Raw genomic sequence first — 16,387 nt, forward strand, 5'->3', positions numbered from 1 at the left:
ATGAGGAAGTCTATGTTAATCAGCCTCCAGGGTTTGAGGATCCAAAATTCCCAAACCATGTTTATAAACTCAAAAAGGCTATGTACGGTCTCAAACAAGCACCACGTGCTTGGTATGAGAGGCTGACCAGTTTCCTGCTGACTAGAAATTATGTCAGAGGCAAATCTGATACAACCTTATTCATTAAGAGAAAGGGTAAAGACACCCTACTGGCTCAAATATATGTTGATGACATCATTTTCGGTGCTACTAATGAATCTATGTGCAAGGAGTTTAGTAAGCAGATGCAGACTGAGTTTAAAATGTCAATGATGGGAGAACTCAACTTCTTCCTTGGATTTCAAATCAAACAAGGAAAAAATGGAATCTTCATCAGTCAGTCGAAGTATGCTAAGGAGATATTGAAGAAATATGAGTTAGAAAATTGTAAGCCAATCTCTACCCCAATGGGCACTGACACTGTCCTCTGTGCTGACGAAAGTGGTAAGTCGGTAGATAGCAAATTATATTGAGGTATGATTAGCTCTTTACTTTACTTAACAGCGAGTAGATCGGACATTCAGTTCTCAGTATGTTATTGCGCTAGATATCAATCTAACCCTAAGGAATCTCACTACATAGCTGTAAAAAGAATCCTTAGATATTTGCAAGGCTCAGTGAATGTAGGCTTATGGTATCCCAACACTCATGAATTTACACTTCTCGGATACACTGACGCTGACTATGGACGAGATAAGCTGGAGCGAAAAAGCACTTCAGGAGGATGTCATTTCCTTGGAAGCTGTCTTGTGTCTTGGCTCAGTAAGAAGCAGTCGTCAGTAGCCCTGTCAACCACTGAAGTTGAGTACATTGCTGCTGGAAGCTGTGTTGCTCAAGTCCTTTGGATCAAGCAACAACTGGAAGATTATGGTGTTCAGACCAAAATGATTGAAGTCAAATGTGACAACAAAAGTGCCATTGACCTATCAAAGAACCCAATCCAGCATAGCAGGATGAACCATAAGGCATAAGGCATCACTTCATCAGAGACTATGTACTCAAAGGGGAGATCAAGCTGACCTATGTCCCAATGGATGAGCAGCTTGCTGATATCTTCACCAAGCCACTGGCTCATGAGCAATTCAACATACTTAGAGAAGCTATCGGTATGTTCAATCCTCTTCAATAAATTCTAAGTATAACTTATGCTGAGTGATTTGATTACATGCTGAGTGGCTATGCATGCTGAGTGCTTTTACTATGCAAACTTATAAAACTGACCTATACACTCAGCACTTGAACTGTTGAGTAACTACGTTGCTGAGTAAAGCAACTTGCATAATTAGGGTCTGCACGCGTATTTAAGTAGCCTCTAGGATGACTGTTAAGCATGAAATTGACTAAGTTTAACATAATATTTATATGAGAATTTAGGTGTTTTTACATTATATTGCAAGATAAAAGGACTGATTAATGTCTTTTTGTAGATAAGCATTGATAAAAGCCAAACTCGCTAGAAACAGCTTGTTTCGCAACTGTCAAGGAGGAGTGGAGCCTTTCTATGATCCAGCGGTTAAACGCCGGATACTCGATGACGGACAGCGACAGATCAGAGGTGGCAGAGGCAGAGGCAGCAGGTGGAAAAGTGTTCAGGTGGCATTTCCTAAAGCAACATGAGACAAGAAGTTTCGTCCCTTGAGTGTTCAAGGGTCAAAAATATCAATGATTATTTTCTACTATGTTTTAGTTTTAGTAAAGTGTTGACTTATTTTTCTGTACTTTTCTTTTTCTTGGGTACTTTTCGGGTACCAATTTTGGCTCTAGTCTTTCTCCTTTAAATAGATGGAGCAAAGGAAAGATAGGGTATGTTTTATCATCGGTTAGTTTATTTTTTATTTTAGAACAGAAAAGTCACTCTTTAATCATAGAGTAGAGCTCCAATGGAGTTTCGGAATGTATCAAGAACTTCTGATTGCTCACTGCTCGATATGAGTGAGTAATCCATTTTGAATAGGCACGGCCAGTCCGGGCCGGTAATGTAAGTTTTATAACTCTTTCAATAAATGTTTAGTATTTTGCCAATGATGTGTTGATGAGGATCTTTACTTATGTGCTTCGGCACATATGCATGTGATAGATGAATGTTAGGACACTACTTGCATCTTCACCGATATCTCTAACAATCTCGCAACCTCGAAGCAGACATGTTAGATGGTTGTGTCAAAGGTTTTCTTAGTGGAAATGCAGCTTTGATCTTAATGCAAGAAAGAAAGTTCCTTTAGGACGCTATTGGCTCTAGTAAATCTTAGGAATTTAAGAACACACGAAAGTTGACTTAAGTGGGCATTAAAGCTGATACTTTGACTTCATTGGTAATGTCATAAATTCATTGGAGAGTTGTAAGGTCTTGCACAACCTGTTCGGCAGTGCCTAGCCTGTTCTATCCTTTAAACTGTCTTCTATTTGTCATATCCTTCATAACTTTAGCACACTTTTGTCTTAACTGTCACACTCAAACAATCAATCCTACTAAGAAGATACCTTTACACACACACTCTGTTCAGCAACGATTTTCTCATATCATTTTGATCTCAATCCCTATGGATACGATACTTGATTTATCACTTTATTACTTGTATCTAGTACACTTGCTAGAGTCACATCTGAGGACAACAATGACGTAAGCATCATCATTAGTAAAACCATGCGCCATTTCTCGCAAGTAATGTCAGTAATAACTGACTATCGATGGTTCAAATTCCCACTGGTCTCCCCGACCTATCAAATCAACGCTTACCGGCTATAAATAGTGAAAGATTTCTCACTATTTACTTTCTACGCTTGATTTTCGCACTCGAACTCTTTCTCTCTCTCAAATCCCAAATCTCTAAGCATTTCCAAAGAAGTCTTCAAGAACACTATGTCTGATTCCCAGAATCACTCCGATGACCAATACGAAGACAATCTATCAGATATCAATCCTGGGTCTCCAGCAGAGTAGGAGTATGAAGAAACTTCTGATGATGAAAATCAAACCGGTCACGGTCAGCACGACAAACCTATGGATGAAGTCAGCATCCTCGGGATTGACCCCAACACGGAACACTCAACTCCTTCTAAGAAGAAGAAGAAGGACAAGGGAAAGAAGCCTCAGGAGAGGACCTTTCAATCCGTATTCTCTGATGTTGAGAACCTCGAAGTCATCCCTTCACGATGGTTCTCCAAGAGCTTCGTCGAAGCTGAGAAACCCTACAACGACTGGATATCCAAGAACGGATGGACCAAACTCTTCTCTCTCAGCGGCCTGACTTACCCAAGGCTAGTAACTGAGTTCTACACAAACCTATTGGTGGCTAAAGACGATGTTGATTTCATGGTCACATATGTAAACAAAAAACAAATCATCATCGACCCCTTATACATGTCCATTCTCTTACACCTAAAGGCGAAAGGAGCTTAATTAAGGAAAACCAATGACTATAAACGAGTTAAGTACAAAGCTGAGTTCTGTAAGCCAGAAGGACACGTCGGTGAAGTATCGTGCACCTCACTTAGTCAACATCAAAGACACGCTCACTATCTCCTAACCAACTACTTGTTCCCAAAGGTCAACGCCACATCTTCCGCATCCAACTTCGAGCAGTGCTTCCTCTGGCACATGCTAAACTACAAACCTCTAAACATGCCTGTATTTCTGATCGTAGCATTTCAACGAAGCACTAGAGCTCTTTGAATGGGATCACTCATCACCGAGATCCTCAAGGATCATAAGATCAGCTTCAAAGGTGAAGAGAGCATAGTAGGGACAGAAATCACCGTTGAGATCCTAGCTGGACTAGCACACAGTCTTCCCTTCAAATCAAAATCGAAGAAAGGAAAGGAAATAGTGATAGAAGAGGAAGAGGAGGTTGAGCTGCCCAGTAAAGGGAAGAAGAGAAAGGTAGACGCGTCAGCTGCACGAAAGACTATGCTGGCACTCCAAACTGCCAAAAGAATTAAAGTGGTACTGGCCAAACCCACTCAAGCTGAACCCGCTAAGAAGAAAGCTGGCCCTTTTAAGCCTTCCCAAAAATGACCCGTTGTTGTCCAAGAGACTGAGGATGAGCATGAGGAAACTGAGCCACCCCTAAAGAGGAAGAAGGTTTCTGGAGATACACCATTGAACGCAATTCCTCTTGGTTTTGCTGTTCCAAAGGACTCCTTCTTCATGCGAGCTCAGGAAACTGACAACATTGAAACCACCTCTCAAACTCAACAGGAAAAATCTGTCTCTGCTGAGAAGACAAATGAGAATACACCAAGTAAATCAACTGCCAAGGAACCTTCTGCTGATCCGGAAATTGGGTCTCCTGGTGACACAACAACTGTTGAAGAGCAAACTGAGGATGTCCAAAACATCATCACTGTTGACCAAACCTCGTCTCCAAAGCAATCCAAAGATGGCAGTAGGAGATTCAAAAAGAAATCATGCAAACCACTCGTCTTTGATATCTTGGATGATTCCCCTCTGCATGATCCCATTGTTAATTTGACTAACTTGGAGTTCAATTTCTTCTCCAAACCCATTGCCAAGTCCTCGCCAGTCAAGGAAAAACAAGCCTCTGTTTCTCACAGTCAGGAACATGCCAAAGCTGACGCTCTTCAAGGTCAGAAGTCTGCCGACACCGTTGCTCATGCCTCAACTGAGCAAGTGATCGAAGAACCTACTGTTCAAGAAAATGAACATGTACCTGAGAAAACTCCTGCTCAGGACAATCTCGAGCTGACTCCTCCACAAGTCAATACTCAGCTTCAGAATGATACTGAGCAGGTAGATATTGCTGCTGCGCAAACCAATCCTCTTACTGAGCAGTCAACAAACCAGTCAGCGCCTACTGCTGGCCTCAACACTGAGTCTGCCACTCCAATCCCTCAACCTTCATATAATCAAGAGGGCACCTCCATTTCTGGTGAGCTACCCAATATCCAAACACCCGCTACTAACCAGAATTCAGTTCCTGAGATTCCATCAACTGATCCACTGAACTTCCTTACTACTTCCGCCTCTGGAAAAAGAATCCTCCAAACTACTCAAGAACTGATCGCAGACATACAACGAACTCATGCCTCTGATGCTGAGTTTCACTCTGCTGAGCCTACTCAACTGAGCACCATAATGCAACTTCTGACTGAACTCAAAAGTCTTAAGGAGCTTTTGTGTGTGCTCACCGATATGGTTGCTCAGCAGCCAAAGCAGGAGTTTGCTACAAAAATAGCTAACCTTCATCTGCACATGGTCCACCATATGGATACCATTGAAGGAAAGCTGAACGCCTTATCTACCGCAAACTCTGGTGTGGCTCAGTCTGTACAAGTAGCTCAAGCCTTCACTCAACTCAGTACTGAGCTCACTACCACTAGAGACTTGGTTTCATCTTCTTCTCAATGCACTATCGAGCAAATCGCTGAAGCTATTCGTATGCTCAGCTTATCCCGTGAAGCGATGAAAACCGACCAGGTGAAGTCATCTGAAATTTTTCAACTCGCCAAGTCTACTTATCAGCATGTCACCCATCAATCCAATCAGCGCCATCACTATGATGCTGCACTGCTCAAGATGTACCATCAGTCCTACGCTAAAATGACGGACTCCATTAGTTGGATGGGCAAGTCACTTCAGTTTATACTCAGCGTCATCAGCTCCCATATGGACATTCCGGCGTCAAACATGGCTGGTGGGATCCAAGTATTTGACGGGCTTAAGCACAGTATGGCTCAACTCCAACAATACTCAACCTTGCTAACTCGTGCTGTTGATCAAGGGAAGTTTTATGCTACTGTCCCTCAGCCCATTGATGCTGGCAAAACGGGGGAGAAAAATAAACAACTGGCAGAAGGAACTCAAAAGAAGATTCATCCTGGTTCCACTTCTGTTGTCCCTCCCAGCACACAACCTCAGCGACAAGATACAACAAAGTCCAGTCAGCAAACCAAACCCAAATCGAACCAAGTTTCTGTCAACATTAGACGATAGATGTTTTATTTTGTGTAAACTTATTATTTGCTGACTACATGTTTCTTGTTTTGCTGAGTTAATATATTATCGTATCTTCTATTAAGCATCTGTGTTATTTGTCTATCACTTTATGCTTATCTGCTGTGTTGATCTAGATTCATGACATGTCTCACTTGTCTTCTTACTCCAACTCATTGAACAAAGTAACTAAAGCCTATATACATAAAAAGTTATTCATGTACTTGGCCACTGAATAAAACTACTCAGCCTTAACTAATTCACTCAGCCTACTCTGATATCAGAACTTGATCTTCCGCTTAACTTAATATCGAAACTGAGAAAAGTGAGAATGATCCAAGTACTGACCTTACTTTGAAAACTGACCTTAGACTTACTTGATTAAACCTTGAAATGTTTAAAGTAAAACTAAGTCAGTAGTTCAACCCTTACGGGGGAGAATCATCATGGGGGAGCTCAACACTGAGTTTCTTATTGAATATTTTTGCCAACATCAAAATGGGGGAGTTTGTTGAAACACCTTTCCACATGATTTTGATTTGACAAAATTATTTAACAAGAAATAAATCTCCATGATAAAAATATTCCAACACATTAAATTTAAATGCTTTGATTTATTTGTGTTAATGTGTTTATTCAATGTTGAGCTATTTAAATGTATAAGACATCAAGTTGTAAGGCCCAAAGGCCCACAAGAGAAAGTCAAGCCTAAGTCAACATGTCAATGCCTCACGGCCCAAGCAGATCAAAACGCAGGTTGTACTGAGTAAAACGCAAGCCCAGCAATAAGAAGGATCGAGAAGCCTTCGACCAAAAGCTTCAAGACGAAGCTGCTGAGTTGAGCGACAAGATAGTCAGGTCAGTAGCTGGCCTGAATAAACTTGGAGACAAAGTATTTCTACTTCAGGTAAAGTTCAGAAGACGCAGAAAGCTGTCTAGAAGACTTTACCATAAATGTGGAAACATTCTGTTCTGTCTGACGGAAAGCTGCTGAGCACTGCCGAAGACAGAAAATACAAGGTTTTGATTGGCCGAAGACACTGAGCACGTACTGAGTGAAAGCCACAAGAAGTCGTTTCCCTCCAACGGTTATTTCGAAATTCGAAATAACCAGTGCATCAAGTGTCACTATAAATAGGCCACTCAAACGCTTCATTCGATGCAGATCTTCAATCAAGTCGAAACGCTGACCAAATTGTTACTCGAAGATTCTGTGAGAAAAGCAAAGCAAATCTTACACCAATTCCAATTCTGTGTAAAAGTCTAGAGTGATCTAAATCATCTAAAGTGTCTTAGCAATTATTGTTTAGGACAAACAAACACTTATCATTTCTAGAAGAATAGAAAGGAGAAGCTGAGTACTCGGTTATAGTACTCAGCGGTAGAAATAGGAGTGAGTAGAGGTATAGAGGAAGGTACTCTTGTATACTCAGCTTTCTATTGTAAAAGGTTTGTGCTCTACCTTTAAAGAGCTCAGTAGAGGATTCCAAAAAGCTCGGAAGGAATTCCGGGGACTGGACGTAGGCGGAGCCGAACCAGGATACGTCTGCTGAGTAAAATCTTTCTAATCCTTATCTCCTTAAATTATTGCTTGCTATAACACTGCCTAGTTAAACACTAAAACGAACATAAGCTGAGTTGAGTGAACTGAGAAGCTGAGTTCAGGAATAGACTCAAGTGTTATCTCCTGACTCAAGGATAGATTCAGTCTTAGTCACCTGTTGACTAAGCTTGTATCTAAAACTTACTTAGTCTCACCGTGCTAAAAGACTTCGAGAAAGTCTGAGTTCGAAATTAACAGTCAGCCATACGTGAAAATTTTAAATAGTTCCTAAACCCCCCTCCCCCCTTGGAACTAATACTGTCACGTTACACGGGACCAACAATCTCGACTATATGTGAGGTTTATGGATTGCTTTAAATACGTAAAGGGAGAAACCCTAGGATGTATATAATGTTTTAAGTTTATTTGGTTTGGAGCTGGTTTGATTAAACGTTTGTTTGATTACGAGCTGGTTTGATAAAACGTTTATTTGATTAGGTTTGAATGTTAAGTTTAATTGATTATGCGTCGTTTTAATAAACAATTTATTTGATTACGGTTGTATTGACAAAAATGTTAATACAAAAATATCGATATTTATTTGTAAAATTAAAAGTTTATTGGTTTTGATAAAATATATTTATATTTTAGGAAGATTATTTTATATGAAGTATTAAATAATTTCGGGATACTAAACATTGGTTTGCGGACAATAACTATATTATGAATAGTGTAGTGATAAAATAAAATAGTAATAAAGTAAAATAAATAATTAAAAATCATCAACATGTAATCAGAGTGTCAATAGGTTAAGAGAAATATAAATAAACTAACGTAGATCGAACTACATTCCAGATTTAAAGATTAAAAAGATGATTCAGGATATGTAGGAAGCTTGATAGAATTATCAAGTCCAAGCCAAATAAATAATTAAATTTTAGATAGTTTGAAATAAGTTTCTTACGGTCTGTTAGCAAATTGGTTTGAGAGTATAATAAGTTATTTCGATTAAATTAGTCCTGATAAAATTAATAAAATTTTACATTTAAGAAATGATGAGTCGATTTCGTAGAAAATAGGTTCGCCTTCTAGACTTATATATCTGTTATCTTGTCTTTTGTTCATACCCGATTCCGTTTAGGGTCGGACGTGACATAATTAACAAAAGAATGTAGTTAGGAATATTTTTTTTTTGTGTGTGGATCCAAATTGAATTCCTTTTACAACTTCCATGAAGTAGGAAAAAAAAGGTAATCTCAAACTAATGTCTTAGTCAGTCCTCGTAGATTATCATCTCGTTTTGTTGCACTCTGTCGTTTGCCCGCACATCCAGTCCTGTAACAGAAATGCAAAGAGGCTTTCCAATTCGGTACATAATGTAGATAGCCCACACATCATTTTCAATGACGATGTTATACACATCATCCATTGGATTCTTTGGTCTCGAAAACGAGTTCTAATAGTAAGCACCCGATCTTCCATATCACTTGGAGGACCCCAATTCACATGTATATACATGTATTATGACTTCGCTTAATAATTGAAATATTGAAACCTCTTATAATATGTGTGGATTCATATTACACATGAGAAAATAAAAAGAAGACTACCCAAATTCACACAATTTGCAAGTCCCAGCCTTTACTTGAACCTCTTTTGGAAACTTATGATTAACAATTCAATGATTTATTTTGAAATTAACAGCTCAAACTACATAAACATATCAGGTGCATTCCACACTTTATTTTCTTCCCACACATTTCAAATTATATACTATACTATGTCCCATATTTAAACTTAGTCTTCTCTTTCAAGTAGTCCCCACTTCGAATTGGATAAAATCTGCAAACACCCATACGAAAGAAAGAATATCCTTTAGGACCAATATGGATCTTTCTGATGATAATATCATCAATTTATAGCAGTTGTCATGCGACACATTACCGGATTTTGGCTGTAATAATGACATTAGATGCAAACAAATTAAAGTTTAGGGAGTTAATTAATACATAATTGAACCTCTTGGGACATGATTCACTGCAACAACTTTCTAAGCATTCCACAATGCTGTTTGGATTAGGATCCACGAAGAATGCCAACTGAAATATCATAATTTAAACTACTTCAGCTACACATATTATGATATTTCAGCAATCAAATCTTAATATAGGAAAGAATAAAGAAAATAAGAGTAACTAGAGAGTTACAGAGTATCGTTCTTGTCCTGTTAGCATCACTCTATGTAGTGCCGACCTGGAAATGGTTGATATAATTCAAATTTTAGGACCAAAAAGAAGAAACATCCCACCATGGAAACTTTCCTAATATCAAAACAATTGAAGGGAAATGCCATTAGAACAGTAATTACTTAAACATGCCGTTAGTCCACCTCTCTATCATGTCCCCAATATTAACGAAGAAGGCCCTGCAAGTTTCAATTTACAGATCAAAGAATCACTGAGAAAAATTCTTAGTCATTCTTAAACACAAATTTACCCTCTCAAAGGCAACACATCTTCCCAAATTTGCGGTTCCTTGAATTGTTCCTTACACACCTGTAATCAAATCACAAAATAGATTTTAACTCAAAACTCAGTACGTTAAAAAGGGAACCTATAGCATTACACATCAGGAAATAGAAAAGAGGAATGCATAGGAAAAGATAGAGATGCACATGCCTGAAGTCCCAGCACGCCATCAGTCACAAGAAGAGTGATCATTCCATAGTCTGAATGTGCTTTCACACCAAATCTTTCTTCCTTGGAATGCCCCAGTTCACCTAACATTATACAAGTTTCCCCCTCAACTCAAAAGTTTCATAAGCCTTTTAGCCTCAGACATATTCCCTACAACTAAGCAAATTAGGCCTGGTTCAGATCATGAAACTTGAATTCCCAGGTTGAAAGTCGAAACATTGAAATTAGGAAAAGACAGCTAGCTTATTCAAATTTAACTACAAGAAAATCAGCAGTTAGGGACTGAAAGTTCAGTCGCAATTCAGTCCCTAAACAGGTTTACTGACCGAATTTCATGAGTTACTTGAGGAAATAATGATTGATTGAAGATGATCAATGTAAATGAAAACTGGATAGCTGTTTAACAACTACTGCCAAATCCAACATCAGCTTTTGATCTAGGCTTGATATATATATGCTGCTGATATATTTTAAGAAAAATAGGGAATGAAGCCCACCTGGATAACGTAAGAAGCGAATATAAGCATTCATGGCTCCTATTTTCTCAAAGTAATCTTCATCTAAGTTCAGAGCCAAAGAAATCAAAGATATCAATCTACTTCCAGCAGATCTGAGGTTGGCATGTAGCACAGAGTAAGAATCTCTCCAAATATGTCTGAAATTCTCCAAAATAAACACAAGGAACATTGAACTTACAGAGCTTTGGAAATATAAGCCTCCATAGTGGGTCTCCAGGACGGGAGAAGTTCTGAAATTTCACAACTCTTATCACGAAAGGAATATGCAATATTAGCATTATGAAGCAAGCCATATAGAATCATGTAAGATACCTTCCGAGGGCCACTGTATGGGGCTAGTTTGCTCTGGATTACCAAGATAGAAGCTTTCTTTTAAGTCACCTGTTTCAAGACCACATGAAATTAATTTGGTGTTTCCATTCTCCAACCATAAAACTTGAAAATGGAATAAAAACCTAACATATAGAACCAGGATAAGGATCGAGATTCTCAGTGCACAATGGCGTGTAACTCATGTGTCCCTCGTTAAGCAATTTCATCTTATGATCCAAGGGTAGCGAAAAGAATTGCTTGCTTTGTTTGAGAACTCTAGCAACCAACTCTTCCTCCACTCCATGATTTACAATGTAAAAGCATCCACATTCGGTACATGCCTATATACAAGTAATGAAAATGATAGATTACGATAACTATTAAATATATGCTAATTTACCATAATATATGCTAATCCTAAAATACAAGATTAGAAAAATATTCTAACTAATATTTACTTAATCTATCAGAAAATTCAAACCTCATTATCATATTTGCTAAGACTATTCAAAGTTGAAACTGAAAATGCAACGATTAGAGACCTGACGGATTAAATTGGCTGTTGAGAAAGCCGGAGCTGATAGGTCTATAACTAAGAGTTCCGCAGCCATAATTGATCGTTACGTACCAACAGTATGGTAGAGAACAAATTATATAGAAATTTCAATACATTAATCCATTTATATTGTATTTAAATAAAGTAACCATTATTGGGAATGGGGGAAGTTTAATATAATAAGAAGAAAGAGAGCAAATTATTTTGGTTCTAAAAAAGGAAATCATACTTACTTTGACAATTAAAGAGATCCATAATTATTATTATTTTGATGAATTGCATGTGAATAATTGTAAAAGCTTTAGAAATTGAGCTTTCAAATAGATTGCGAAGAAAGGAAAATCGAGTTTTTAAATAGATTATGTAAATCCTTTATTGATGGTTCTGGAAGCAGTAGTTGATTAGCTGTAAACTGGATTAGGATCTTCCCAATAATTCATGGTTAGTTGTTTCAAAGATTCTATTACAAGTTTCTATGTGCAGGTGCTGCACTATCTAATCATTCTTCTAAATTAAAATAGGTTGCAATCACTACAAAAGCTTTTTTAACGACAAAATATTTTCGCTTTAGCGACGGTTTAACCGCCAGTACAAATATTGGCGATGGTTTTTTAGACCGTCCGATAACCACCTGTATTACCGCTGTTGCAAAAGATGCGACGGTTTTTTACAGGCGTCGGGGTAAGTTTTTAGCGACGGAAATAATTTACCGACGGATTTTAGCAACTAAATTTAAAAGAAAATCACAAATACTGAACCTTTTTTGTTGCTATTGTAGAGGCGATTAAGAATATTGAATGAGGTAAGAAATGAATATTCTAATATTTCTCACTAAAAGACAATGTATTAATCCTTACATTATATATTGATATTAAGTGTGCTGAACAAGAAATGCTTATGCTAAGAAAACAAGGATAGAAAACAAGTGTCCTAATCGCAGCCGTTGATCACAACTCTTCGTGATGGATGGTGCAGATTGGCTTGGTGAATGATGAGGTGTATTGTAATCAAGCGGCCTGCTTCTAGAATATACTAAAGGGTAAAAAATACTAAAAAGGCCCCTAGGTAGATGAAGAGTTGACTGAATAAGTCTGAAAAATTTGGGATCTTGTACTTTGTGTTATTGGCAGAAAGACTTTTCACTTCACTTCATCTCTTCCAAAAACCTTTTCTTCTTATTCCTTTTACGATAAAGAAAGCCACAAAGCTTTGCCATTTTTGTGTCTATACTCTAATATCCTCCCTCAAACTAGATTTGTAGGGATTCTTCAAGCCTAATTTGCCCAAAAGAAAATGAAGGTGGGGAGAGTGTTGGGCTTTGGTAAATAAATCGGCTAGCTGTAATACGGATGAAATCGGCATCAACCTTATGAGCCATGCCTGAACTCTTTCGCAGATCATATGACAATCAATGTTTATGTGTTTCGTCCGTTCGTGAAAGACGGGGTTTTGGGCTATGTGCATGGCGGAGGTGTTGTCACAGAAAAGGAGAGAAGCTGTCGATGGTGGTAGATCTAGGTCATGAAGGAGGCTTATGAGCCAGTGAAGTTCGCAGGAGGCAAATGCCATGGCCCTGTATTCTGAGTCTAAAGAGGATCGAGAAATGGTGTTCTGTTTCTTTGAATGCCATGAGACAAGAGCATATCAAAGAAATATTGCATAGCCAGTGACTGATTTTCTTGTCTTGGAGTAAGTGGCCCAGTGTGTGTCCGAAAAGGCTTGTAGGCAGAGATCGTTGCATGCATGAAAGAACAAGCCTAAGCCTATCGTCCGTTTGAGGTAGCTTAATATTCTATTTGCTCTATATTGGTTGTCTATTATGGGTTGGCTAAGGTGTTGAGATAATTGATTTACTATGTAGGAGAGATCTGGTCTGGTATGTGTAAGATATAGTAGCTTTCCTACTAATTATCTGTATGGTGTGATTTCTGGTAGATAGGTTGTAGTTGAACTGGGTTTATGATTTGCTAAAGCTGGGGGTAAGGCTGATTTACAGTCAATGAATCCCATTTCGTGTAACAGTTCTAATGCGTATTTCCTCTGTGACATGTGGAGCCCTTGGGAGCTGCATGCAAATTCGAAACCGAGAAAATAGTGGTTCTGAGGTCCTTGATGCTGAAGGATTCATCCATGTGTTTCTTGGCTGAGAGAATGGTTTGCATGTTGCTTCCTGCAAGAATAACATCATCAATTTAAATTAATAAGGCTGTTATCTGACCTTTTTCCTTTTTGGTGAACAAAGACGGATCGGCTACCGATCGAATGAACCCCATACTTCTAACGGTGGCCATGAGCTTAGCGTTCCACAGTCTGCATGCTTGACAAAGTCTATTGAGGGACTTTATGAGCTTACAAACCTGTTGTGGTGCTTCTTGAGAGATTCCTAGGGGTAATGACACGTACACGTCTTCATCGATATCCCCATATAAGTATGCATTATATATATCTAGTTGATGTATGTGCCGGTTTTTGGCAATAACTACGGCTAACAGGACTCTCATGGTTGTAAATTTGGCTACATGTGCAAAAGTAGCTGTGAAGTCCACGCCCTCATCAGGTTGCGTGTATCCCTTTGCCACCAGCCTGGACTTAAACCGTGCGATGCTTCTGTCTCCTTATGTTTTTTCGACAATATATGACTAGTTCCCAAGTTTGGTTGGCCTATAAGGCAGCTAGTTCATTGTTCATGGCTTGTCTCCAGTTTTCATCTAATTTGGCTTCTTTGTATATGGCAGGTTCTTTATGGCAAGTAAGGTTGATGGAAAAAATCCTTTTGGCGAAAGACAGTTTGGTGTATGAGAGATGTTTTGAGAGAGCGTGTGGTGATTTCGTGAGGCAGGGCAAGAGGGATCCTTGAATTAAGGCTAAATGATAGTCTATACGGTAAGTAGGAAGTCTCTTTGTTCTTAGAAGCCCCCCTGTGATTTGTTGTTATTGCTGCTCATATGCTATTTCTGCTATCTTATGATCATTTTCATTTCCTGTCTGTGTGATGTGTGATGTCTGGTAGAGTTTGTTCTGTCTCTATGTCAAAATGTGCATCTTCATCATCATCAATGGATACATGTGTAGTGTGTCTAATTCCTCTTCACTGCAGAATGATGCGTCTGTCGTTTGATTATTGTATGAGAAAGGAAAATATTGTTCAAAGAACCTTACGTGCCTGAAAAAGAAAATCACGTTAGTGGTCAAATTCAATAATTTGAAGCCCTTAGTGCCATATTTGTAGCCTAAGAATGCACACTTCACAACACTGTCTGTGAACTTGGTTTTGTGCTTGTCAAGAGTTGAGGCATAAGCCAAACACCCGAATACTTTAAGATCTTCTAGGCTGTTTTTCTCTCCATATATGCGTTCATAAGGAGTGTGTCCTTGGATAGGTGCCAATGGTAGCCTATTTATTAGATAAACGGCATGACTGACTGCTTCTGACCAATATTCTTTGGGTAGAGAGCTTTGAAACATGAGTGCTCGAGTAGTGTCCATGATGTCAATGTGTTTTCTCTCTGCCCTGCCATTCTGTTTTGGTGTCTCTGTTTAATATGTTTGGTGTGTGATGCCATTAGTGGTATATAACTCTTTCATGGTGAACTCGGGGCCATTGTCTATTCTTATTACTTTGACATCTTTGTTGAACTGTCTGCTGATGTATTTGCGAAATTGTTGTAATGTTGTGCTTGCCTCACCCTTTGTTTGCATTAGTGTGAGCCACGTATACTTGCTGTAATTGTCAAGTATGGTTAAGAAATAATGTTTGTTATTGTAGGATTCCTTGACTTGACCCCATATCTCAACATGTACCATGTCAAAACGTTATTTGGCTATACTGTGGCTCAATGAAAATGATATTTTTTTTCTGTTTGGCTCTTTGGCAAATATCGCATGGTATTGCTTTGATGGAATTAAAATCATTACATGATAAATTAAGGCCCTTTAAACTCTTATAAAAGGGGTGGCCAAAACATAAATGCCATACATTTGCTTTAATTGAAAAAACAGAATGAACTCCATTTTGTAAAGGGTATTCCAAGTAGTATAGGCCCCCACATTCCCTAGCCAAGCCAATCTTCCTCCAACTTGTTGCACACATTGAGCCCGTTATGACAATGCATATTTTACTAGTATCCAGTAGTTTACTAGTCGAAATCAGGTTGTAGTCAAAAGCAGGTATGCATAATGCGTGATATAAAATGAGTTGTGGACTTAAGATCACTGTACCAACATACTCAGCCTTAAAAATTTCCCCATTTGGTAGATTAACCCAACATTTGTCTATCTTCGTGTATGAGCTATAGAGTCCATCATCATAAATGATGTGGTCTGTGGCTCCAGTGTCTATTATCCAGCAAGGTGTAGTAGAGTTAGAGTTTAGGATTTTACCAGAACTATCTCCCTTGACGAAGGTATTGACGCTACTGCCCGACGCCGGAACTTTCCCTGGATGGTTCTGTGGCAATATGGCTACTAACGTCTGATATTGTTCTTTGGTGAGGGTGTGGTTCTACATTTGTTTGCCTGTTGTCTTCTTCCCCTGAATCCCCAATGTCTCTACCTTGATTCATTGCTGTATTTGTTGGGGTTTAGTGTCCTATAGACAATTGTTCTAGGATACAAACTTAATGTAAATGAATTGTTCTTTATATCATTTGTTTTAATGAGATATATGTTTTATAACTATATAAAGGCAATCCCTTTTAAGCACTAAATAAAGTCTAATAAATGGAAATCCGTAAGTTTGTTTAAAGTGATTATAAAGTGTTCATACAAGCA

At 38.5% G+C, this 16,387-nt stretch overlaps 1 protein-coding gene across 6 annotated transcripts; it reads right to left on the minus strand.

The window, feature by feature from the left end:
• Nucleotides 1-9,072: 9,072 nt before the first annotated feature.
• On the minus strand, nt 9,073-11,723 carry LOC136209937 (2-oxoglutarate-Fe(II) type oxidoreductase hxnY-like). 6 transcript variants are annotated; one of them, XM_066001595.1, is made up of 11 exons: nt 11,604-11,722; nt 11,219-11,402; nt 11,062-11,130; nt 10,928-10,979; nt 10,729-10,841; nt 10,214-10,314; nt 10,032-10,090; nt 9,904-9,960; nt 9,743-9,788; nt 9,555-9,634; nt 9,073-9,377 (listed from the first exon to the last, which is right to left on the minus strand). In XM_066001595.1, exons 1-11 carry the CDS (start codon nt 11,670-11,672, stop codon nt 9,314-9,316), a joined length of 894 nt encoding a protein of 297 aa, XP_065857667.1. In that variant the 5' UTR covers nt 11,673-11,722; the 3' UTR covers nt 9,073-9,313. The 6 variants fall into 6 exon arrangements, with proteins under 6 accessions (XP_065857667.1, XP_065857654.1, XP_065857660.1 ...); XM_066001582.1 differs by having other exon boundaries at nt 11,210-11,402; XM_066001588.1 differs by having other exon boundaries at nt 9,545-9,634; nt 11,210-11,402.
• Nucleotides 11,724-16,387: the final 4,664 nt, after the last annotated feature.

Source organism: Euphorbia lathyris, chromosome 1, assembly GCF_963576675.1.
Source record: "Euphorbia lathyris chromosome 1, ddEupLath1.1, whole genome shotgun sequence".
Classification (NCBI taxonomy): Eukaryota; Viridiplantae; Streptophyta; class Magnoliopsida; order Malpighiales; family Euphorbiaceae; genus Euphorbia; species Euphorbia lathyris.